Consider the following 24,454-nt stretch of genomic DNA (forward strand, 5'->3'; position numbering starts at 1 on the left):
CTGAGAACAGCATGGACTATTAAACGTCCTTCAATTGCCAGATAAATTTATCTCTGTGTACACGACGGGTATAGCTCAGTGTTACAGCAAGACATCATTAAAGCTTTCAGGCACCAAGAATGGAGAGTGCTTTCATCAAAGAGCTAGCGTGGTCGGGGGCGCTGGATGAGATCTCAAACTCCGAGCAAGGAGAGGCAATTGCACGGTATTGAGTGCGCTGGAGAGGAATGGTAGCACGTATAGGGCAATTTCATTTGTGGTTTACCAGACTGGGCGGCAAGGGCCCCAGCATGGGTTTCGACTTGCTCTTGTCGAAGAGGGAGCGACCAAAGAGCGTGCAAAGGAGCAGCTGAAGGGCGAAATTGAGCAGGGTGCTGCTGAGTTTGCTATTGTCAGAGCATGATGCTAATCTGAAGTCTTTGCCCTCCTTTGTAAGGCTCACTGGGCTTTATCCCTGTTTCACACGTTCTTGGTCAAGTATCACAAAGACTGTTGTTGTTCTCCCAAAGGACTGAATTGAATCACGGAATGGAGATGCGAAGTCTTTGTCTCGGTTGATAAATGTCCTACCTTAAGCTATATCTCGATATATGAAAAACATCTATAAGCTGTTATACTGTAGGCTCTCAAAGTGACACAAACCAATAACCAAACAGTAATTTGACTGGTTGGGCCCTCTCACCTACTGTCATCAAACAGATTCATGGTGAGTCTGATCCGGCCTCAGCCTCGGCCTCCAGTTGTTCCCGCTTCACCTTTGCGTCCCATTCCCTGCCAAGGCGGTCAAGCTATGGCTGCTCTTGTCTTTGCCTCTCCCTGATCTCTTCTTTGGTCGGTCCAGGAGGAAAGCCGGGGGGAAGGGGTGGTCCGGTGCCTGTCAGTATGCCTGTAGGGTGGTTCATAACAATACTTCTTGCCCAATTTTTGTCTTCTCGTGGAGGAGGCTCCTGGCCAGGAAAGTCTCTCCGAAACCAGTCGACAGTCCGCTCATATCTCTTCTGTCGCCAGATCTCGAGTTCCGCGAAGAATCGCTCCCATGCTGCTTTCTCTTCTTCGGAAGCTCCTTCTTGCAGAACCACATCTGGATCGACAGGGTTCGGTGGTTTTATGATGATGGTGCCCCTGGCTTTGTTGTCTCCACCAGGAAGTACTGCAGCTTTCTGTAGAACATCTTCTGCTTTGCTGGAACCTGCGCTATTTTGTGTCATGGTTGGAGATTTGGGTTCCAAACCAAGGTGGAGTGATGGCAAGATACAAAGCGTTGAGACCCTGGGATAGTGGGTACTGGTCTCGTACGTTAATGGTCAGCAACAACGAATTTCTGGATCCGAGACAATTAGTTAACAGGAGACGAGTTTGAAAGAGAGTAAGTGAGTCACCTTAAGTACTTGAGATGCCAATTACAGTAAACTAAGCCACGGACGTGCAGGGACAATGGCTAGTCTTTGTTTACCACATCTCTCCTTTATCTAATACAAATCGCCCTGCCGCCTGCGGCGCATCTTACTCCAGTAGTTGACGTAACTCGCCTAACTCGCCTACTCATGGCCACCTACTCATGGCAGGGCTGTACGTACTACCATGATATCTGGCGGGAAACAGTATTCAGGGGTCACTGGTAACTTTTGCTATCATCTGAAATAATACCTTCTTGTTACATCTAGTATTTGGTTCTACCCTTTCTGCACACAAAATTAGAGAAGGTCTTTGTACCATAGTGGCCACTCAGATGTCCTGACTGACCATCTAATGTCCTAGTATCAAATTGGACTCGTGGACGGAGTAGTGATTTGACATTCTTAACCGAATCTGAGAAGGTAGTGTATTGCGACAACGATACACAACTTCTTGGCGCCTTACATCGCTTTCCGCCAATATTAGTTATAGGAAATTACTAGTACTACGTAGTGTGTAGGAGACCCTAGTTATGATTGCTTTCCTGCCATTAGAGACACCGGCCTAAATGCTGTGCGGTTAAGATCACGCCCTATTGTGGACGGCATACCACGTCATGTGGCTTGACCGTTGATCCGTGCCTCAATCGTGTTTACCGTCATTCCTGAAACCAATTGTAAAAAATCAATGCACCTCGAAGGCGTTGAGTGACACCCACAGAAAATCTTTATGAAGTTTCAGTTGTGTACCTGCCACAAGGTGAGCCCCCACGATGAAAGAGGTGGTCAGACTAATAGTTTCTGAGATAAGTCTGGTTCGGGTTCAACTGCAGCCGCCCTTTTGCTCAAGTTCCTTTGTGCCTTGGGTAAAAGAGCTTGAGACAGATGATGGATAGGATGGTTCTCGAAGCGTCTGAGGCGGAAGCGGTCACTATATGGATGGACCCAAGAGCGCTATCACAATGCGTTGTTCAATACGTCTTGTACATCATCCTTTTGCGGCTCTCCCAAGCGACCCATCTAATTTTTCAAGATCTCCCTTTCATAATAACTGCTTCCGGCACGACCATTCGCATTTCCTAATCGGGAAAGACATCCTGAAAGTGAGTGGCTGCAACTATAACCTCAACAATCAATCTACAGTCAAGCCTGCCGGTAGCCCGTGGAGTGGTTGCAGCATTTCCTTTCGTACCTCAAACGATTTGGGATGGCTACCGAGTCTGCGCTATATTTCCGTCTTCTGCCGTTGAACGAAGCTGCCAATCGCATCGTGCTGCATCCACGTAACACGAGTTTTCTCGAGGAGCTTGCGAGTGGGCCTTCTTTCCGAATCACTCTGGGACACTCACCGAAAAAGCGTGGTACCTTGTTGTCATTCGGCAAGGTGGATTGCGATATTTATCTCATTGAGCAATGTCTTCCGGACTATCTTTGCCATTTTCAGGTCCATCCTAAGACCTGCGAGCTAATCCTGCAGGATGATTCCTCTACCAGGATGGTACGCCTCTCTTTTGGCAAAAAAACCAGCCAGAAGTATAGTCTGCAAGGGCATTCCAGACAACGGGTCATATCAAAGAACATCAAGGCGATACAGATGCATATTTATGACGCTTTCTTCGAGATATGCTTTCCAGGTCCAGGGCACGAGATCGCACGCGACACCATTGTCAGATTTATCGAGCGTAATGGTCTCAAACCCTGGACTAGACCTGGTGGTCGACGAAGATACGCGTTACAGGAACCACAAGAGCAAGCAAGAATTGCCTACGAGAAAAGGGGGTGGCTAGGTGAGGGTTCCTATGGGAACGTCTTACTTGTCGTAGACCTTCGGACCGGGGACCACTTGGCCTTGAAGGTATTCGGGAGGTTGAATGACGAGACAGAAGAAGAGCGAAAATCACGATTCAGGAAAGAGGCGGAGTTGTTAAAGGCCGCGGCGCATGTAAGTGCTTGTAATCTGGGCAAACGTCTTGGAGGTTGACAAACAAGAAGTGCATTCTGGCTGACTTGTATGCAGAAAAACATTGCAAGATTCATTGACGCACAAGAGAGGGAGAATGGAACCGTAATGGAGCTGTTTATGGATGTTTACCAAGGAAGCTTGCGAAAGCTGATGAGCCAGTCACCAGCGCCCAGCGCCTACCTTGGATCCCTGACAGAGCAAATATTGGACGCATTGGTCTTTCTTGCCGAGAAGAATATCATACACCGCGATATCAAGCCTGAGAATATCCTGCATGACAAAGACACGATGTTTTATCTTGCCGATTTCGGCATCTCGAAGGAGCAGAACGATAGCTTCTCACCAGTTGGAACTAGGGAATACATGGCGCCAGAAATGTTCTGCGCACTGCCTCAAACCTCGAAAGCCGATGTATTCTCTATGGGTCTGGTAATGCTCGAGGTCCTTGGACTGTGGCCGGAAGGAGAAAGTAGAGTGCTCATGCTGGGTGGGCACGAGATTTGGCATGATAGCATTCGCTTGGCCGCCTCTCAGCACAGACCGGAGATCCTTCCTATGCTTGCGAAGCATTCTGAAGAACGATTCACGGCCGCACGGTGTTTAACGTGGTTTTTCGGACCCAAGTCGGCCGGCAATGCCGTCTTCCAGCCTATGCAAATGCACACATTTACGGACTCCCCTACAGACAGAGGAGATCCACCGTGCCCGCCTGGAGGAGAGAAACAGGGGTTCGGCCAAGTCGATCCAGGAGGGTACCCAAAGAATAACACGAAACTACAGCACGGAATAAGCCAGCAGACTGAATCAGGCAACTCTCAATTCCAAGCGCCTGCTCGAGAGACCTCAGGCCAGCTAATACCGGCCAAGGACAGGAAGCCACAAATCCATCACTCTGCAGATCCAAGAAAGCAGGATACACTTACAAGGCTGTCAAAGCCAACGCAGACAGCAGGTAATGATAGACCCGGAGCAGCGCAGCCTAAGAGAGTGGAGGACTCCCAGCCATCACCCCAGAAACCTAGAACGCATCGACCACAGCCCCTGGTGACAGATACAGAGTTCCTCGAGCAAGCAGACCAAGGCCCGTCCGGTCCAGGTTTCAGACGATCAGAGTGAATTGCGGCAGCAAGTGCCTAGGCAAAGGATGAGCAAACCAGCGGTTACCCGGTCCCATTGCCAGCGATCATCGATATAAGCACCTACGACACTGTTTTTCCAGACCAAAGTTGCTTCTGGTATGCACCATTAGATTGAAGCCGACAGGGGCAGGAAGTGGGGCGGAGAAATACCTTTTGGAGTGCCATACTGTGCTGGGAGAAGGGATGGAATTCGTTCCAGTAGACAAGCTTCCCCCTTACGTTCATGCAGAGTATGGCGTGTGACTGAGGAATAGGAGAAGAAAGATATCCCCTAGAAAGAACGTCGTCTTAGCTGGGTGCTGGTGTTTGGTTGGTAACAGGCCATTCTTCCCACAAATCCCCTATCTCGTTTGGTAGACACATTAGGCATATTCACAGGCCAGATCATCACGTGTTCCTTGTTTGGAGATTAGCCGTGGGCCAAAGAGTGGTTTCGATGTCGTAGACGTCCACGCATTAAGGTGCTGCTACTGCAATGCCCTCAACTCGCTGATATTGCACCTTCTTAGACAACACAAGATTCCTCCCAGCAATGTTTGATTAGCCGGCCCTGCGAGACGTGGCGCTTCTGGGTCAAGATCCCAGGAATTCCCTCATTGTTAAGCGGACCAGCGTCGGTCAAAATAGTTATACTTAGTGGCAGCTGCCAACACTTTCTCACCTTAGATAGAGCCAAATCTTGGCGATGGAATGGATAGCAAGACTGTCATCTAGATAATGACCTACGATATCAGATATGCCATAGGCGTCTTAACGGCCATGAGTGCCTGGTACGGGGTCGGGTTGGTGATCGCTCGTGCTCTCCTATGCTTGCTAATGATAGGGTCTGTAACAAGCTCTCTTCGCCTTTTGCAGGAATTTGAAGTGCCTGTCCAGGTTTTTCGATGCAAGAGTGATAGATGAGGGACATCATGAAGAACCCTCATCCAGAGATGGACTATGCGCGTGAGAGCCGCATGATGAAAAGTTCGACCTAATCACCCTCGAGAGCCATTGAAGGGTCTCTTTTGGTGAAAGGTGCGCTTATTATAAGCTCTGCAGGCTTCCATGACTGGTCATGGTGTAACCAGGGTCAGGCCGATTCAGCAGTTTCCACAGATCAGATCTATTTGGCACTGGCACTGGCACTGGTTGACAAGCACGAGGATGCGATAGAAGTTTGCCTGATGCCCATCGGCATAATCAGCCTCAGCCGTTCTGCTGCTCTTGGGTTGTGATCGGTAAGGATATATTGAGTAGGCGAGGGTAGAAATGAGGTTGCCAAAGTCACATAACATGAAGAGGAGAATCGTTGAATGTGGTTGCCAAGGAAATGGGAGCATCTCTCTCTAAGTTGTGGTGGCCGGAAGAATGTATTTATCGGGGACTTCAGAATTGGCCCGAAGGCCCCAGTTGGAGTTACCTTATGTACGGGCTGAACATTGTGTCTATGTGTTCGAATTGGTAAAGGTCTTCCTTCCAATCCCACCAATGTTCGCAGACTCCGGAATGTTCGACTGCACGCATCTCTCTCATCACCAGCATCCACGATAAAATCTCCCTATGCTCCCTATCAATGGCGACTGCGATGATTGCGTACCTACATATCTCAAGAGCTCGCCGTCAAAAGCCATCTTTTCCATACTGCCCTTTGCTCTAACCTTTCTCTTTGTGGCGGTGATTGTGCATCAGAAAGTCTACCCGCTGCTGTCCTCGTCGACCAATGACAAGCTCAATCGATCAGCATTTTCTCCCACTTCTCCCCATGGAGAGGCCTCTGCACAATCGGCCGCGTACGAGAAACGCATTTCCAAGCGCATCTCATCCGTGGCCTTCTCCGCAACCATAGCTCTTTCAGCCGTCCTGACCGAGCTGCTCCTCTGTGAAATCTCGAACTCGTTTAATCCAACTACCAGGAAGATCTCAATTAGCGCAACCGTTACAAGTCTGCTATGCCTGTTGGTTTTGGTCATACCTCTATTGGAGATATACTCCTTGATCTCCCGCTTAGGATGGAGATTCACTGGTGGTACCAGGGCGAGCGCCCTGGCTGCTTGGGCGCTTGAGGTTATTGGATTCACCACATTTCTGGCTGGCTTCTGGTTCGTCGGAGTGCTTCTACCAGATGCCGGTGAAAGTCAATCGAAGGCCGGCGCAAATCTCGTCACAGCATGCCTCGAAAGGCTAGGGATTACGGGGACCTCAATGATGGCGTTGCTTTCTGGTTTTGCCGCAGTCAGCGCAATTTGGCAGAACCTCACAACCCGAGCTCGGATAGTCTCCGAAGCCGATATCAATCGCAAGCAAGCTGGGCTAGATGCGACGTTGGATATGCTTTCAGCCAAGAAGGCTCGTCTCAAGCAATTGGAACTAAAAGTGTCAGATGCCCCTGCGAGAGGGTTCTTTCAGAAAGCTATGGGCTCCATTCGTGGCAATGCCGACATGCAGGAGCTGAGAACGCTCGAGCTTGAGGTCTCTGGCTTGAAGACAATGTCTGCTTCCCTGCACAACTCACTTTCTATCCTCCGGTCCAGAAAGGCATCACAGCTTCGGTCATCTACGGCCATTGGACGCGCCACGAATCTTGTTTCCTATGTCTTCTCTTGCTATTGTGTCTATCGGATTGGTTCTATCATGATCAACATCATCCGAAGAACTCTATACTCAAACTCGTACTCTGCGCCTACAGATCCCGTCACGAATGTTATTGCTTTGTTCGCACGACATGTCTATCCTTCCCTGAACCAAGCAGCTTGGGCAAGACAGATATCCTTCTTGCTGAGTGGGGTCATCCTCACGGCGTCTTTCAATGCAGTGCTACAGACGTTCCATCTTTTTGCACGATTTTTGCCTGGGGTTCTGCAGGCCGCCAGATCAAATATCCCATTGCTCATTAGTCAAATTGCCGGATTATACGTCATCAGCTCAGCACTGCTGTTGAGGAATATGATGCCTAGGGAGGTTGGGGGTGTGATCAGCGAAGCGTTGGGTACTGGTGTACTTCAACCTGCATGGACGGAGAAGTGGTTTGATGGATGGTTCATTGGATCTGTGGTGGTGACGGGTGTTGGAATCTGGCTGAGCCACAAGGTCAAAGGTGATGGCGTCTGGGATGACGATACATGGGATACAGATGTTGAAATGGGGAAACGGTTATAGATTGTATTACTGTTGACATTAGACATCTGCATGCATCTGCATGCATCTATATTCCGTAGCAGCATCCTGACCCAAACCTGCCTCTGACCACTCACATCTTTACCGGATTCCAGGTTACTAACCCCCTGTAGCAGTGAGATAATGCTTGGCGGAAGGGGATGACATCTGCGGCACTCCAGTACTTAACCAGTGGGATAGATGGCTACATAGTGTAATCTGGGATCAGCGGTCTGTTCTCTGCCGTTGTCATCATCCATCTACATCTACGCTCTGGAGCAAGATTCCAGTCCGCTTCCATGACAAACATCACTCCTGTTGTCTCTTTCCTCCTCACCACCGAACACGCCGCCGCTCCAATTCAAGAGCATGTCCACTCGCCAGACCGCCTGGATACCTTCCTCCAAGAAGCCTACCGGATAGTATGTCTTACTCATGAAGTGTGCATTCCACTCACTGTATACGTGTTCTAACGGTTTCCCTCTTTTTCTTTCCTTTAGAACTCACACATCTCCTCCCTCCTTGTCTACCTCCGTCAAATCCGCCAACCCTACCTCTCCACCTCTACTGCTCCACCTCCACGCAAACATCGCAGCACACCGGATGATTCCCGCGCCCAATCTCCTCCGATCCACCTAACCGACGCCCAACGCACCGAAATCGACACGCAGACCTCCACCCTCCTCCACGAACTCAGCAGCAACATCTCCTCTCTCACCGCCGCCGAGAATCTACGCAACTCCACCGAGACCGCACTGCTTGAACGGCGGTTTGGAAGCAAGCGTGGCGGAGGAGGCAGGAACAACGTCCTCTGGCGATGGGCCGCAGGGGGAGAAGACAACGCGGACGATGGCGATGAATCCGCAGGGAAGGGTCATGAACAGCTAGAAGCCGAGGGGCGTGCAACCAGTATCAAAACGTTCCGGGAGGGCGTATTGTGGTACCTGGGATGGAGGCTCCAAGGCGCGGTGGAGACGCAGAGAGGGATGGTGGAGGTGCGGGCGGCGCGGGAGAGAGAGAAGGAAAAAAGTGTGCTCTGGAAGATGAAGACGGATGCATCAGCAGCAGCAGGCAGCACCGTGGAGTCCAGCGGTGGTGGGATGGGAGGTGGGGGCGGTCAGATCCCGAGACGCACAGCGACAGCCACCCAGAACAGTATGAATGGGCATCTCGACTACAAGATGGATGACAACTACAACCCCACCCTCGACGACTCCATCACCAACCGAGATCGAACCAGCGAAGAGATGGAGATGGACAACCTTCCCCCCAACCTGCAGCAGCTGTTCGAATCCGAAAACTCTACCCTCCTCGCCCACTACAATACGACCCTCTCGAAAATCGCTCAGGCAGAGAAGTCTTTGCTGGAGATATCCTCGCTGCAATCTACGCTGCTCACGCATCTGTCGACTCAGGGCGAGATGATCGAGCAGCTAGTGCAGGATGCGCAGGGGACGGGAGAGGATGTCAGGAGGGGGAATCGCGAACTGAAGAGGGCCGGGGAGAGGTGGGGGAAGGGACTTGCTAGGGGCGTGTTCTGGGTCACGGTGGGTCTCTGCGGGTTCTTGGTGGGCTGGGATCTGGTTTTCTAGTGGTTAACAGGAGGTAGATGTTGTGGCCCAACCTGCAAAGTAGGAGGCGGAGGTGGGGGTCAGCGATATGGCAAGATATGGCGAGCACGACCTTTGGGTTGATGGTAAAGGTGTCGATGATGATAGCACAGGGGTCACTCAAGAAGGCGAACCTACGAGAGGGACAGGCTGTGTCTATCTGTCGGATTGTTCTGGCGAAAGCATAGTTAGGGAATTGGGATGGCTTGTAGAGCCTGGGTTGTAGAGCCTTGGTTGTAGGGTTTTTCTAAGACACCTTACAATGGTGCGTGTTTGAGTGCCAAAATGGGCGCATGAATCAACCATACTTGCAGTGCCAGGCTCAGAGATAAAAAGTTCCAACAAATCTGCCTGAGATACGTCCGGTCATTTCCGCGAAATCGGGATGATCGGTTGATTGTGCTTCTCGCTTCAGGCTGGGTGTTTTTATGAAATCTGCTTATTTCGTTGAGTATTGGTGGATGTGATGGCGTTGGGCAAGCTTAGAGGTTCATGTGCTGTGTAATATGGGAAGGCCTCAGGGAGATGGAGACAGAGGGAGGAGAAGGTTGTCCTGAAGACATGTAATGGCATGAGGCTAATCCCACAACTCTCCAGATTGCTGGGCATGGAACACAGTCTACCGGCTGAGGGGTGTTGTGGACACCAGTGGTGGTGTAATTGCGGCCTTGTCAAGGAAGTGAAGAGCGTTGAGTGAGCCAAGGGATGCTGAATGAATTCATGATTCGAATCCCGGATGTTAACCTGTTCGCGTCAGCCAGCGTTGCGGGAGGACAGTGGACTCCTTTCCAGCACATCCTCTCCTCTCGTTCTGCACCATGCCAAGCGATGAAAGCAAAGCCCCATCCCGAACTATGCAAAGCATACCACCTCAGCACGGCCCCGCCCAGCCCTTCTTGCACGCCCTCAACACACATACTCCCCCCCCCCTTTCTTCAACTAAACAAGCTCCCCTCCCCGCCATCCAACTCATCCGCCTGCCTCCTTAAAGCATCCGCCTTGAACTTCCGAAACGCCGTCTCGATCCTCCTCCTCGACGCGGGATCGCTGGTGATGGTCCTCGACGCCGCCGCCGAACCGACCAGCAAACCCGTCTCCCCGCCCAGGAAGATACCCGCGATGGAGAAGAAGGTGTACGTGACGATATCGCCCGGGGTGGTTGGCTTGAGGAGCGGAGTGATATCTGGGATTTTCTCTGCGTGTGAAGACGGAAGGAGAAGGCAGGGTTAGCTGCTCTGAGCTATAATCTGACAGTTGGTATGGGGTTGGGCGGGGAGGTAGATGAGTGGGTAAGGTAACATAACGTAAAGTAACGTACCGGTCCTTCCGCCCGGAAAGACCACGGCTTCCGGTCTCTCTATGGCTCTAAAAGCAGTGAAATAGGCGAGCCGGTTCTTGCGGATACGGAACGCGAGAGCGACTCCCAGGCCCAGACCGAGGAGGGAGCCGATGCTGGCATAGCGAGAGACCTTGCCCGCTGCGCTCTGCAGCCTGTCGCGGTCTTCTTGTTCGAGACTTTCCACGTCATAGGTTGGTTAGTTGGTTAGTTGATTGGCTCGGGTTGTGGGAGAAAAGGCAAGCAAGCTTCCCCACATGGAAGCTGGGGATGGGGATGGGGATGTGTATACTGGGGGTTGGGGCACGGGGAGGAACACGGACTCATGTTTGTAATGCTGCTCTGCGAGATCACGGAGATCATCGCCAACGCCCTTTCTCAGCGCGGCTACCGAATCAGACATGTTGTTAGATGGGGGAGGGTCTTTCTGTGTGTCGAGCCAAGAATATAATATTTATTTCGAGGTTTGCTCCGGTAATGGAGGTCTAAGGCATTACAGCAGCTTGAACAACGGATGTTATGCAACATTAGGATGAGGAAAACATGATCTGTGGGGACAAGTATTCGTGTTAATGTTAATATCATGATGCGATTGCGATACAGCCTCAAAGCCATGTCAGCTATTTGAGGTATCATGACTGCCTTTTGTCTACCCTGCTAGCTATGCCTGGAGAGGTAACACACCCGGTGACGAAACTATGCCAACGCCTAATGAACGCCACCAATCCTTCTTTGCCGTAATGTCGTGTTGTCGCGTTGTCGAGACCGGAGCTTGCCATCTATTGTGTCTCCTTCACCGTTGCACTGACTGACTCTGCAACATATGTGACGTTGTGCGTGTTGAGGCCTGCCATGCTGATCCGCCCGTTTTTCGTCATGTAGATATGCCATTTGTCCTTCAAAATGCCTACCTGCTTCTCATTGAGGCCAGTGAAGCTGAACATACCGATTTGACTTGTGATGTGGTTCCATGTCCCTGGCGTTTGAAACTCCTCCAGCTTGTCTCGGAAAGCCTTCCTCATCTCTATGATACGTCCGCTCATGGTCTTGAGATCTCGTTCCCATTCTTTGAAAAGATTCTCATCATTCAAAATCATGCTTGCAATTCTTGCACCATACGCAGGAGGGTTTGAGATCTCGCTTCGTTGTAAGATAGCAAGCTGGCTGGCAATTCTGCTGACAGTATCCTGAGCGTCGGATCCTGGTGCAGTCACGAAATGGAAGGCGCCCGCTCTTTCACCATACAAACCAAAGTTCTTCGCATATGACTGGGCAACACACAGCTCAAAACCTTGCTCAACAAAATATCTCACAGCCCATGCATCCTTCGCCAGATCGCCTGATGCAAAACCTTGGTATGCACAGTCGAAGAAAGGGAAGTGGCTGCCTGCTTTCACAACCTCTGCGATCTTCTTCCATTGATCTTGTGTTGGGTCAACTCCTGTAGGATTGTGTGCGCAGGCATGGAGAAGGATGATACTGCCTTTTGTAGCGGAGGAAAGGGCGGATATCATCCCCTCAAAGTCAAGCATTTTTGTCTCGCTGCTGAAGTAAGGATAGGACTTGATTGGTAGGCGGACGTTGGTGAAGATTTGGTTGTGATTGGCCCATGTCGGAGAGGACATGTAGATCGCAGGGGTAGGTTGAGGGAGAAACTTGGAGAGAAAGGCACCACCAAGGTGTACGGCACCTGTCCCTGAGACGGTTTGAAAAGATACAACCTAAGGCCGCTCAGTCCTGCAATATTCATCTAGGCTCTGGATGACACCCACTCTTTTCTCGCGGATTGCGGGACTATCTGCTCCCAGAACCAGCTTCTGTGAAGCAGTGGTGAAGTCTGCAAGACCAGCAATAGGGAGGTATTCATGGTTGAGGTCAGGATCTTTGCGCAGGAGATCGTCCGCCTGTATATCAGAATTAGCCACATCAACGCCCAGCCGTCCAGAGTACCAGGCTAACCTTCTTGACAACAGGCAAGACCCATGGTTTTGCGTTGTCGTCCCTATACGCACCAATACCTAGATCCACTTTCTTGTCAAAGGTATCCTTCTTATATGCGGCCATCAGGCCAAAGAGTGGATCTTCCGCAGCACGTGGCACATTATCTGCGGTGAACATTGTGGGAGAGCCGGCGGAACCCATAGTATGGTAATTGATCTGATTCAGTCGAGAAGTTGTGGTGGAAGAGGTGAGAGATTGTGAAGGAGACATTATTCTGAATTCGTGGTGGCAGCTTGGGGATAGTTAGCTCCAGGTGAAGCTAGTTAGCTTAAAGTCCGTGCTTCTTGGGGGGTGATGGGCTGCGGTTCCGCAGAGGCTGCAGGGCGCTTTAAGTAACATTTGCAACGTCATTTGACACCGAGGCAAAGCCCATCCACATGATTGACAGGGAGATGAAGAAAACGATTGTACGGGATGTGTGTACCAAAGTACCTGCATGGAGGTTATCCATGTCATGTTGCTATCATGTAGGTATTCAATACCTGCCTGTCCAAGTTGCCTTGAGCGTACTCTTTATTTCACATTGAATTCGTTGGTACAATTTCCAGCTGTAACCCATTGGATGACCATATTCATTACTTTTACCACTCTGTCAGCCAACAACACATCCACCTGCACTCTCTTCTCTCTCCCCCAGATCACCTCTGTCCCTGTCCAAGCCATGGGTTCCCACTACCTCCTCCAACAGGTCTCCTGTTCACCCCGGACCCCGCTCGGGCCCGCTGCTGTGAAGGTGGTGGGGCCGGGTATGTTGAATGCCTTTCCTCCCACTGCGGTAACGCAGTCGTAGCCATTGGCTGTTGTGGCGCTACGGGGTATGTGTATTCATGAAAGTCTTGTCCTCCGGCCGCCGTCCCTGGTCTGGACGCACTCCTTGGAGGTGGAGTCACGACTTCATGAATGGTTGCTGGGCTCTGCATAGATGCCCCTGTTGGACTGCCAGCCTTTCTTCGACCACGATTTGACTCTTTACGGAGCAGACCCCGGACTTCCTCAATGTCCTGGCTGCGCCTGCTCTCTGTCTTAGCCAGTGCAAGCTCTTCGTTAGCTTTGTAGTAGTTGTTCGTATCGTCATGCGCCGGATCAAGACCTGCCGGCCTGGCATTCAGTGTTTCAAGAATAGAAGCCTCAGCTTTGGCAGCTGTGCTTGTCGATTGGGTGCTTACGCCGCGAGGAGCTACAATGCCTCCGAGGTAGTCCACCGAGCTTGATTTGCCTGTAGTGGTATTTCCAGCTGTATCGGGAGATTTGGGGGGGTCATCGTTATCTTCCTCCACGTTCTTTGGGATCATACGTTTCTTGTCCTTTTCATCGGAGAACTCCTTCTTGTTTGCTGCTGCTTGCTCGTCGGAGATGGTGACAGAGTATGTAGGTTTGCCGATGTCCCCAAGCACAGCATCTCCTGCGCCTGGACCATAGATGGGAATCTTGCGAAGAGCAAGGACGAGAGCACACATAAATTTGGAGCGACGTGATGCTCGGACAGCTTCGTTGGACCAATTCGATTTGTGGCGGATCTCAATGCAGAGTTCAAGCTTGTTCATCTCAGCAATTCCGGTCACCTCGATATCGATGTCGGGTTGGAAGTCACGGTTGTTTTCCTTGTCCAGCACGAATGCTGCAATTTCATTCTTGAGGAGTTGTATATCTTCGAGTGTGGTGTCGAAGTTGATGTAGAGCAGGACCTGCTCACGCATTGCTTTGCTTCGACTGATATTGTCGATCCAATTAGTATTGAGTACGATGTTCGGAACCTGGGTGGTTTTGTGGTCCTTGACCTTGCGGAAGACGGTAAAGAGGAGCGAGATGCGCTCGACGACAAGCTGTGATTGACCGATATCAACACGATCACCAACATCGAATGGGTGCTTGACAAATAGGAAGATACACGAGCCAAGCACTTCCTGGCAGGTTACAGCAAAAACGAACGAGAGAGAGAGCAACGCGGTCCCAGCCGTTGCCAAAGTGGTGGTGAAATTCTTGTTGAGGAAGGCCACAAAGACAAATACGATGATAATGGAGGCGACCACCGTAAGGAGGTTGTCGAGGACGTGAATGGCTTGGTCTACATCATGCATGCTGCTAGCGATGGAATGCCTTTCGCGTCCAAACTCGCAGACAGTCAAGATCATCTCATCCAAACTGATATCACCGTTACCATCCCGGTCAAGGCAGGCAAAACACTCTTCAGCTTCCGCGGTACGCTCGGCGCCAAGGACATCGACAATGTCATCTCGGAAGAGTGCTTCTCGTCCTTCCATGACGAACGACATCCATAGACGACGGGCAAGAGCTTCGGACGATGAAGTCTTCTCGAGAGCTTCGACCACGATGGAGTGGGCTGATGTTGGATTGAAAACTTGTTTGCCAGTTATCTCTTGCGCCACGTTGCCAAAGGCAGCTGTAATCTTGTCACCCACACGCCCGACGTTCGCGCCGACATTCTGAATGAGTCGCATCGGCGTAGCTGATCCCGACCCATTGCCAACCTTGCTGCTGACATCGATAGAATCATTGATGAGATAATCTTCGGCAGCGAATTCGGGGCAGTATGCCGGGAACAAGGCCCTCGAAGCATCATAGAGACAGCTCAGCAAGTGGATGTTGCGTTTTGAGGCCTTGATCTTGCTGTCGAATTGCTTACGATGATAACTGATGGAGATCAGTTGCACCAGCAGCTTCTCTACAAGGAAGACCAAGGTTGAGAAAAGTGCCGCAAACAGGATATTGCGTACGGTCGCCTGCCAGTTTTTGGTTTGGGTGTCCCCAATCTTCCGTGCATAAGGATTCAAGGTCATCAAGGGCGTGAAGGTGGAGACACAAATAGCCGCCCATCCAACCAAGGAAATAGGAATCTCGAGCGCCTTGAGGATCAACGCATATTTGCGAGTGCCAGAGCTGACGATGCCACAGAGGAATTGGAAGACCCAAGGCAGAGATTGTGCAAACAATTTTGCTATCCAGATACCGAGCCACACGATCTCAATCCAGGTGAAGAACCAAGTTATCTGGACACCAGCCACTGTGCTTTTCCGTGCCACTGTAGCACCAATGATGATCGGAATGGCGATTGCGAGAGCCAAAGGCAGCACGTAGAGGAAGTATCTCGTGACAATAGAAAAGTTGAGTATTTTGTTATAGATCTTGCCCATGGAGGTGATGGTGCCATCGTCCTCGTCCTTCTGAGGAAGACCCTTTTGTTCCAACTTTCTTCGTCTGCCGAGACCAGTGTCTGTTCTATGGAAGAGACCGGATTTCTCATTGGGTGTTTGGTTGGGAGAGTCGTTAGTTGAACTGTAAGTGGCAGCGGTAACATTGGCATCGCCTTTGCGAGCACCGGTAGCACTCTGGTTCGAGACTGAGGTCATGGGAATGTTGATTGTGACATCGTTCGGATTCGGCATATTAGATGCAGGTGTGTTCTGTAATTGCTGGAAACCCTGACGAGAGAACCTTTTCTGTGACATGGTGATGATGAAGCAGAGGTGTGTTGGGCATAAAGATTGAATTGATCTGTGTGCCAGCCACTTGATCAAAGATTTGTGAGGTCCAGCCTATGTATTTTACTTCTTGAGAGCACAGAGTAATAGTCGAGTGTTGCTTCCCCTGACCGCAGAATTCGAGGTCGAAACAGTCAGGGATCAAGGAGGATTGGCCTCAGGGGAAACAATTGGCCCTTGAAATATGCCAGTTAGGGAGTGATAATGAATATTAATTTGCTGAGCAAATTGAGAGAGTGTGGTCTCATTCAAAAAAGATGCCAAAAGAGAGGTCGATTAATCCAAGCAAGAGCAAATGATGTCGGTAATGAAGGAGTGTCTTTAAGAAGTGGTACATGGACGTGGAGCAGGTACTCGAGGAGGCATTTTCTTTGGTGGTACGTAGTAAGGAGCTAGAGAAAGGGGGGCGGCTCGTTGGGGCGGTCTGGGTACACAAAGCTATTCCGCCCTCAGCTAGCCATGCCGCCCTTCCCTGCCTGGTGTTGTATTTAGTTAGGGGTCCGAAAAAAAGAAAGTTTTTCGTGCCTGTCATGGTCTAATCTTGACATCTGAAACAAGATCTCTTTCACCAATCCAACCACGATTCCCATCTTCCTAGGTCTTGATATAGACACTGTTCTGGCTGTTCGTCCAGTAATCTGAGTATTTTGCTCTGCGAGGCCTTGTTTGACGCTACGTTACACATGGCTAGTCAACATTCTTGGCCGCACAACATATGTCTCTACACGATAGTAAGAAGGATAGTAAGAAGGATAGTTCACTGTTGTACGCTATCGGTCCAACAGACAGACTGCTGCAATGACCCCTTATGGTTAGTACCTCATACACAGGAGGCACTGGGGGCTACCTTAGTCGAACAACCCTTTGTTGTCATAACACTCTTGACAATTAGCTATCTTAAGGGTATCAGGGGTGTCGAACCTACACAAAAAGAATCTTCAAATGCCTGATCACCAGGGAACATGAAGACTAAGCCACCCGAGTAGGTGCCCTGCCGAAGAACGTGTCTCCATTGTGGATGAACCTCACCAAGGCTCTGGTCTTGAAATACTCGTGCTGCTTGGAGCCCACCACTGCTCCCGCAGTTTCTACTCGTACCATCATACTGCAGCAACAACGTCCTTGCCTAGCACAAGAACCGGATATGTGACATATGGCGAAAAGAGAATCTGTGTGCTTCAAGCTGTCTACAAATGCAGCTTCTTAACTTTGTCAGATTGTGAAGCTTGCTAGTCAGGAAGGTTCATATTGAAGTTACTACGTAAGATGGTATTCAAGGCTGGTCTGACTAATCTGATCACGATACCCTTGGCGTTTTCTGCGCAAAATTTCCGCTCCTACGAAGACAGAGGCGGAATAGTTAGGTAGCGCAAACGAATTGTCAGTCCAGGGCGCGCCACTTGCAAGGTCCAGTTCAGATAGCTTCTCATCTCTTTGTGTCGATATCTATGGTAATGTATATCTTGTATTTCTGCAACACTACCGCTATCTGGACTTCGTATCCTCCCGTTCTGCCTTTTAATTCTCCAAGAGGTTTCTGTTCTCCCATATTTTAGCTAGACCTACAAGCAATCTTGCCATGGACCAAGAAGGATTTAGAAAAGCAGCCCACGCTGTTGTCGAACACAGTCTGCACCATTTGCATCGTACTACATCCACATTTGCTGATCTAAAACCCAGTAATCGAATATAACTCGACTCTCCCCAATCGCCCTGTTCTTCCCAAGATCCAGCCGGGATACCTTAGGGACTTAATTCCCTCGAATGCCCCAGAGCAACCTGAACCATGGCCCTTAATCCAGGCAGACGTCGAATCACAGATCATTCCCGGCCTCACGCACTGGCAATCCCCCAACTTCATGGCTTTCTTTCCCGCTTTAGTCACCTACCCGTCTCTGCTTGGCGAGATGTACTCCGCTGCCTTTACTGCTCCAGCATTCAACTGGCTTTGTAGTCCAGCTTGTACAGAGCTCGAGACCATCGTCATGGACTGGGTTGCCAAAGCCCTCGCCCTGCCTGATTGCTTTCTCTCCACTAGCTCAGGAGGCGGCGGAGGAGTCATCCACGGCTCCGCCAGCGAAGCACTCGTAACCACTATGGTAGCCGCACGCGAGCGTTACCTCCGCGTAAGAGCCGACGCTGAGGGCCTGCGAAATGGCACGATGGAGCGTGATGATCGCATAGCTTTCCTCCGAGGCAGGCTAGTAGCCCTGAGCAGCGACCAAGCACACTCCTCAACCCAGAAAGGCGCTCTCATAACCGGGACTCGCTACCGCAGCATCTCAACCTCTTTATCAGAGGATCTCTCGCTCACCGCTCCTCGCCTTGAAGAAGCCCTCCAACAATGCCATGCCGACGGTCTGGAACCCTACTACCTGACCCTCACCCTCGGCACAACCAGCACGTGCGCTGTTGACGATTTTGCCTCCATCGCAACCCTGCGCTCCCAATATCCCAACCTCTGGATTCATATCGATGCCGCTTACGCCGGCGCTGCTCTCATCCTACAAGTATATCAAGCCCAATATTCTCAAGACATCGGCCGTGTATCCGACTCTTTCAATTTCAACATGCACAAATGGCTTCTTGTCAACTTTGACGCCTCCTGCCTCTTCGTCCAGAACCGGAATCATCTCACTCGTGCATTGTCTATAAACCCATCATATCTGCAGAATAGTTTCACTGAATCCGGCCTGGTGACGGATTACCGTGACTGGCAGATCCCACTAGGGAGGCGGTTTCGGGCGCTGAAAATTTGGTTCGTAATGAGAAGTTACGGTGTTGAGGGACTAAGGACGCATGTTGAAAATTCTCTTCGAGTTGGTGAGACATTCACCGCTATGGTCGTCGAAAGGCGTGATTTGTTTGAGATTATTGCGACGCCGAGATTTGCGTTAACTTGTTTGAGGCTGAGGCCAGATGTTGCTGCTGCAGCAAGGATGAAGCAGAGACAAGTGAATGAAAAGATATACATGAGTGGCGATACTGAACTTCCTCATCCGAGGTCTGATAGAATCGCGAGCTTGGGGGCTAGCGACACCGGAGAGGGACAAATGCTTAAGGTGGATGCGCAATCTAATCTCCCAGGCCACGATGGGGCAGAACAAGCGTCAGAGACTCTTGCGAACAACCTGACAAAGGATATTGCTGATTTGATCAATTCTCGAGGCGAGATCTTCATCACGCCCACCACCACGGCGAGGAAGACGCTCATTCGCGTGGTGAGCGGCAATCCGGCTGCTAGCAAGGAGCATGCTAAGAAGGCATTTGATATCATCGTGAGGACGACAGAGGAGGTGTTGGATAAATGTAGACAAGATGAAGACTTGAGAAATTGAATATGAGACAGTACTTGCATGAAAGCTCCGTATATAGTGCACTTCGGGGGGGCATGCACCGACATGGACAGGATCTCATCAGCAGCACTTGCTCTTTGTATAGAGCAGACCTCAGATACCACATATCGGATTCGTCAAACTCCTTGCTCAGTCCCATCCAATCAAAACTTCCTCAAATCCCCCAATGGACTATGTCATTCAGTCATACCTAGCATTGGTTGGTATTGAAAACCCTCTTGTCATGAAATTTCCATCTCCAAGCTTCTTCTTATCATCCTTCTTCGTGAATAGGGACTTCAAGGTCTCATTCTCACCACTAACTAATCGTCTTTTCTTCCGCTCGGTTTCCTCTTCGAGCACTTTTGCAGTCAAGTTTGCAGTTGTTGCATTCTTGATGCCGCTGGGAAGCTTGGGCGTGGATGTGCCCGAAAGAGGTGTAGATGGGCATGGTAGAGGAGTCGAAGTTTGCGATCGTGATGCGGACGACTTTGCAATATCGGTGATCTGAGGTGTGGAATCTGCTGCAACCTGCTCCTCTCTAGCAATTTTGTTCGCCTTTCGCTTTTTCGAAGATCCAGATGCCTTTTTTAGAGAGTGTGAGAGACCCTTGTTAGCGAGATCTTCTATACGTTCTCGTAAGCCAGTCTTTTCTGCTTCCGTAGCGGGGAACAGTGTGATGATGTTATTAGATTCATACAAGTGATCACACTGCAGGCAATGTTCTGTCTTCATCTCTTTGATAGCTTCATGCGAGAAGGCATGTCCACAGGGTACGAGATACACTGCTTTCACGGCTGGCCCGAGCTCTTTGGATGTGACTGGACATATCCACCTTTCCTTGTCCATGAACTGATCTATATCCACCTCAAAATGGACTTCAATGACATCCTTGAGACTCTTGACTCGACCTTCCAGCATCTTGTCGCAATCCTCCTTATTGAGCGTAGACGCCTCATCCGGCAGCAGATATTGTAATACAGCATCTTTATTGTACAAGAGCCCAGCGCAATCCGAAACGACTGGCCGCCGCAGAGGTCTATGTGAGAGTGGACACCACGACCATCGATGTGCTAAATGCTCTTTCTGTGTTTCTTTAAGCTCTGTGGTGGTAAGATTCCGCGCTGTCTCTTTGACAAGTTCACGTCGGGTTGGAATGCTGTATCATATCAGAGACAAATCCGCAAGGAAAGAGCATCTGTACTCACCTACCACCATCGTTGCCCATCGTTGATTCTGATATTTCAAGGTAGAAAGTGATGTGAGCGTGAGGTTCACCACTCAAAATATGTTCCCAGCTGCGGAGTAAATACTAGTTAGGACTCCAGCGTCTCGGAACTTTGGGTGGATTTAAGCTCTATGCAGTCAGTGAGGGGTACATCAATTAACCGTGCACTTTCAGTTGCACTAAGCTTTGCAGCTTAGTGCACCGCAGCGCAACGAAAAATCGCAGCGCAACGATAAATTTTTTCTATTTCTATAGCTATTGCCCCCCCTCATCGCTAATTTGATACTCCAATTGGTCCTCATAGTCCATAGCACTGATACGAAGACGGGCATGCGCAGAAATAGCCCTATAGAAGCGTACGAATTTGGGTCTTTCCCGTTTAGGGCATTGACGCCGAGAGTACTCCTTCTTCTCCCAACTCTCTTGCTCCCTTCGTGTACGTAATCGAATTCGCTCCTTGGCCCTCTCAACAGTAATAATGCCCCCTTTTTGTACGGTACGGCGCGTGGCTTTCGCACGCGCAGCGCGTGCTGCTTCGGCCAATTGAGTGTGCTCCAAATCCGCCTCTGCTTGGGCCCCTGATTGTACGCGCGTTATAGCACCCTTAATAAATTTGTGCACAAGTAATTCGCTCTCTGAATCAAACTTAATATCCCTTTGAATAATCTCTGCGAATTAAGCAATTTCGTAGACCTTTTTGGGCGTTTTTAAGATATCTAATGAATCTAACTTATTAGAGTTATTTTCAGAATCAAAGGCCAGTGGTAGAGATAATTTGGCAATAACAACGTTTGGGTTATAGGGTATAAGGCCAGTCTCTCGAAAAGCACTCAAAATTGTAGAATTTTTGAAAGTTTGCGTACGAATTTCGTGGATATTAGTCAAAAAGGCTGCTCTTGAAAATAAGTAATCGCCAAGTCATATAATAAAGTAGTTGTAGAAGATATATAGAATAAGGAGGAAGGCAGAAGGGAATAATAGTATTATCCTAACAATATTGTATAAATTCGAATTCAAAATGGGTATTAAATCTGTCTGAAATTAGTAATTAATATACATCCTTTGAAATAGCTTTTGTAGATTTATCAAAATAATGAATCCACTTATTATGAATATTAGTATTCGAATATCTAGTTTCGCTACACGTAATAAGATAATTCGAAGGCAATTCGTCAACAAATGTGGCCTCTGAGAGGGTTTGGAGCGCCACTACAAGAATTGGTGGCAGAACCGAAGATAATTCATTAATAAATATGGCCTTTAAGAGGGTTTAGAGCGCCACTATAAGAATTAGTAGCAGAACAAATCTATTAGCGCCTACACACTTAATAAAAGTAAGAGATTCGCAATTATCAGGATCATTAATAAAAGAGGGCAATTAAGCGTTTTTCTTTTGTATAATAACTTTGTACGCTTGATCAACGCCTATTTGAAAGCCTGTTTTATCCATATTATAGATATCCTCTTCAAGAATACCGTATTTTGTCTTGGTCTTACGAAATCGCTCAAAATGAGCTTGTATCTCCTCTTGATTATGCGTAAACTTTTATTAAATAGAGAGAGGCTTTCTCTTCTTTATAACGTCCTTCGGATGGCGTTGTAGAAAGCGTCAAGACTAATCTTTGCTGACTATAGGGGGGGCAGTGGTAGAATTGCTGTGGGCACGTTCAAGGATAGAATTCGCAGCGCTTTGAAGCATTTGAGGGCGTGCACTCACTCCTGATTCGTCTAATCGATCAAGATAGTGACAAAGAGCAAGCTCTTGGTCCTCATTGAGCTTCTTATTATTCCCCCCGCATTGTATCTTATTTTGAACGCCCTTGAACCTTCTTCGAAGTCGTTGAGGAGGAACGTCGAATTGGCGCGCTATTTGCGAGATATTGGGGTATTCGGCTTCGTTTAACGCGTAAATAGCATCATCAATTCTATCCTCAATTTCTTGATAGGATTCGGCCATTTTTCGTTGAATAAGAGGTCCTTTTGGCGGAGTGGTTGATGTGTCCCTATTCTTATGCTACCGTACCCACCCTTATTACCAAGACATGTATTTCATATACTGCGTCACTACAGAGCTGCCGGAAACACCAACTTTGAGGGATAGAGATGCTTTCATTGGCTATCACTACCCATACTTCACCAGGATCACTTCATACTATACCCAATAGAAAATTGTTAATGCTTAAAGATGGCGCCGGAATGTATGTACTCGTACTCCGTACAGTTGAAGTATAGTGCTCCGTACAGCGGGTTGTCACGGGGTTAAGCACCTGTGGAGCTATTTCATCCGAACTTTTGGTATCTTTATTTTTAATCACAACGATGTGAGGCCTTGGCACTTGTCACTACATTCTGTGTACGGAGTATATATTTCATCTTCTGCAGGGTCGATCCTAGACTCCTAAGCATCACACATCTGCATATCATAGCATACTGCTCCACAACGACCACCACAGAATTGACGATTTGAGCCAATAGCGCTCCACACGAACACACAGACCCAATTCGATAGCAGTAACAATGAAGGTCCTTCTCACTGGTGGCAGTGGCTTCATTGCGGCACACATCCTGGATCAGCTCCTGGAACATGGGTTTGTGAAGAAGTTCGTTAACATTTCATATCTCCTGCTGATCAGCTTCCAGGCACGACGTTGTCACCACCGTGAGATCGGAAGAGAAAGGTCGGAAGATTTTAGAGAATCACAAGGGTGTTCCTCAGAGGAAGCTTTCATATGTCATCGTAAAAGACATCGCTGAAGAAGGCGCATTTGATGAAGTTGTTGTTTCTGATCCCCCGTTTGATGCAGTTATACACACTGCTAGCCCTTACCACTTCAATATCACGGATCCGAAGAAGGATTTGCTTGATCCTGCCATAATCGGGACCACAGAAATATTGAAAGCTATCAAAGCTAGTGCACCAAATGTCAAGCGGGTTGCGATCACATCGTCCTTCGCAGCAATTACCAACCCTAAAAATCACCCGAGGATTTACTCTGAAGAGGATTGGAACCCAGTGACAATGGAAGAGGCTCTTGAGGACCCGGTCTCAAGCTACCGAGCAAGTAAGACCTTCGCGGAAAGGGCAGCTTGGGACTTTGTCAGGAACGAGAAGCCTAACTTTGAGTTGGCTACGCTCTGCCCTCCATTGGTCTTCGGGCCTGTGATACATTATCTTAATTCTCTCCAGGCCATCAACACGTCTAATGCACGAATAAGAGATAGCATGCAAGGGAAGATGATAGACGAGCTGGCCCCTACGGGAAGTTTTATCTGGGTGGATGTCCGAGATCTAGCGATCGCTCACGTCAAGGCCATTGAAATACCTGAGGCGGCTGGTAAGAGATTTTTTGTGACAGCTGGACACACGTGCAACAGAGACATCGCCGAATGTATAAGGAAGAACTTTCCCGAATCGCGATCCCAACTCCCACCAGAAAGTACTGAAGGAGATATACAAGGGGAAGTATACAAGTATGACAATAGTCGCTCTCGGAAGATTTTGGGGCTGGAGTATAGATCTCTGGAGGAATGCGTAAAGGATACGGTCAAGTCCCTTCATGCTGTTGGCGCATAGACAATCGCGCGATCTTTGAATACGAATGGATAGGTGTTCTGTATTTCTGCACAGATGGATTAGGTCAAGAAGTTACAGCCAGCTGAGCCTACTTAGTGCGGCAAATGACTCCTCCAATGCTTAGCAAATAACCCAAATCCGTGCTTTCGTCAAATCAAATCAAGACTTTAAGATAAGTATACAGTGTCATTTTTAATGAAATATAAAGGTCTTGGCGGAGTCTTTTTCTGAGATGATAA

The 24,454-nt window shown here is 49.2% G+C and overlaps 10 protein-coding genes across 10 annotated transcripts; 5 read left to right on the plus strand and 5 right to left on the minus strand.

Annotated features, from left to right (window-relative positions):
- Nucleotides 1-788: 788 nt before the first annotated feature.
- On the minus strand, nt 789-1,208 carry EPUS_08825 (uncharacterized protein; the record flags this gene model as incomplete). Its single annotated transcript, XM_007806810.1, has 1 exon — nt 789-1,208. One exon carries the CDS (start codon nt 1,206-1,208, stop codon nt 789-791), a length of 420 nt encoding a protein of 139 aa, XP_007805001.1.
- A 1,393-nt stretch (nt 1,209-2,601) lies between these two features.
- Nucleotides 2,602-4,473, plus strand: EPUS_08826 (uncharacterized protein; the record flags this gene model as incomplete). Its single annotated transcript, XM_007806811.1, has 2 exons — nt 2,602-3,336; nt 3,412-4,473. 2 exons carry the CDS (start codon nt 2,602-2,604, stop codon nt 4,471-4,473), a joined length of 1,797 nt encoding a protein of 598 aa, XP_007805002.1.
- A 1,565-nt stretch (nt 4,474-6,038) lies between these two features.
- On the plus strand, nt 6,039-7,634 carry EPUS_08827 (uncharacterized protein; the record flags this gene model as incomplete). Its single annotated transcript, XM_007806812.1, has 1 exon — nt 6,039-7,634. One exon carries the CDS (start codon nt 6,039-6,041, stop codon nt 7,632-7,634), a length of 1,596 nt encoding a protein of 531 aa, XP_007805003.1.
- Nucleotides 7,635-7,930: 296 nt separating this feature from the next.
- On the plus strand, nt 7,931-9,223 carry EPUS_08828 (uncharacterized protein; the record flags this gene model as incomplete). Its single annotated transcript, XM_007806813.1, has 2 exons — nt 7,931-8,053; nt 8,132-9,223. 2 exons carry the CDS (start codon nt 7,931-7,933, stop codon nt 9,221-9,223), a joined length of 1,215 nt encoding a protein of 404 aa, XP_007805004.1.
- A 953-nt stretch (nt 9,224-10,176) lies between these two features.
- EPUS_08829 (uncharacterized protein) lies at nt 10,177-10,980 on the minus strand (the record flags this gene model as incomplete). Its single annotated transcript, XM_007806814.1, has 3 exons — nt 10,177-10,436; nt 10,560-10,756; nt 10,835-10,980. The coding sequence occupies 3 exons, from the start codon at nt 10,978-10,980 to the stop codon at nt 10,177-10,179; spliced, it is 603 nt and encodes a 200-aa protein (XP_007805005.1).
- Nucleotides 10,981-11,356: 376 nt separating this feature from the next.
- EPUS_08830 (uncharacterized protein) lies at nt 11,357-12,788 on the minus strand (the record flags this gene model as incomplete). The annotated part of the gene is made up of 3 exons (XM_007806815.1): nt 11,357-12,298; nt 12,350-12,481; nt 12,537-12,788. The coding sequence occupies 3 exons, from the start codon at nt 12,786-12,788 to the stop codon at nt 11,357-11,359; spliced, it is 1,326 nt and encodes a 441-aa protein (XP_007805006.1).
- Nucleotides 12,789-13,216: 428 nt separating this feature from the next.
- EPUS_08831 (uncharacterized protein) lies at nt 13,217-16,045 on the minus strand (the record flags this gene model as incomplete). Its single annotated transcript, XM_007806816.1, has 1 exon — nt 13,217-16,045. One exon carries the CDS (start codon nt 16,043-16,045, stop codon nt 13,217-13,219), a length of 2,829 nt encoding a protein of 942 aa, XP_007805007.1.
- A 1,612-nt stretch (nt 16,046-17,657) lies between these two features.
- Nucleotides 17,658-19,416, plus strand: EPUS_08832 (uncharacterized protein; the record flags this gene model as incomplete). Its single annotated transcript, XM_007806817.1, has 2 exons — nt 17,658-17,706; nt 17,759-19,416. The coding sequence occupies 2 exons, from the start codon at nt 17,658-17,660 to the stop codon at nt 19,414-19,416; spliced, it is 1,707 nt and encodes a 568-aa protein (XP_007805008.1).
- A 198-nt stretch (nt 19,417-19,614) lies between these two features.
- Nucleotides 19,615-20,641, minus strand: EPUS_08833 (uncharacterized protein; the record flags this gene model as incomplete). Its single annotated transcript, XM_007806818.1, has 2 exons — nt 19,615-20,572; nt 20,622-20,641. The coding sequence occupies 2 exons, from the start codon at nt 20,639-20,641 to the stop codon at nt 19,615-19,617; spliced, it is 978 nt and encodes a 325-aa protein (XP_007805009.1).
- Nucleotides 20,642-23,158: 2,517 nt separating this feature from the next.
- Nucleotides 23,159-24,215, plus strand: EPUS_08834 (uncharacterized protein; the record flags this gene model as incomplete). The annotated part of the gene is made up of 2 exons (XM_007806819.1): nt 23,159-23,229; nt 23,282-24,215. The coding sequence occupies 2 exons, from the start codon at nt 23,159-23,161 to the stop codon at nt 24,213-24,215; spliced, it is 1,005 nt and encodes a 334-aa protein (XP_007805010.1).
- Between the last annotated feature and the right edge of the window lie 239 nt (nt 24,216-24,454).

Source organism: Endocarpon pusillum, assembly GCF_000464535.1.
Source record: "Endocarpon pusillum Z07020 unplaced genomic scaffold scaffold5968, whole genome shotgun sequence".
In the NCBI taxonomy this organism is placed as follows: Eukaryota; Fungi; Ascomycota; class Eurotiomycetes; order Verrucariales; family Verrucariaceae; genus Endocarpon; species Endocarpon pusillum.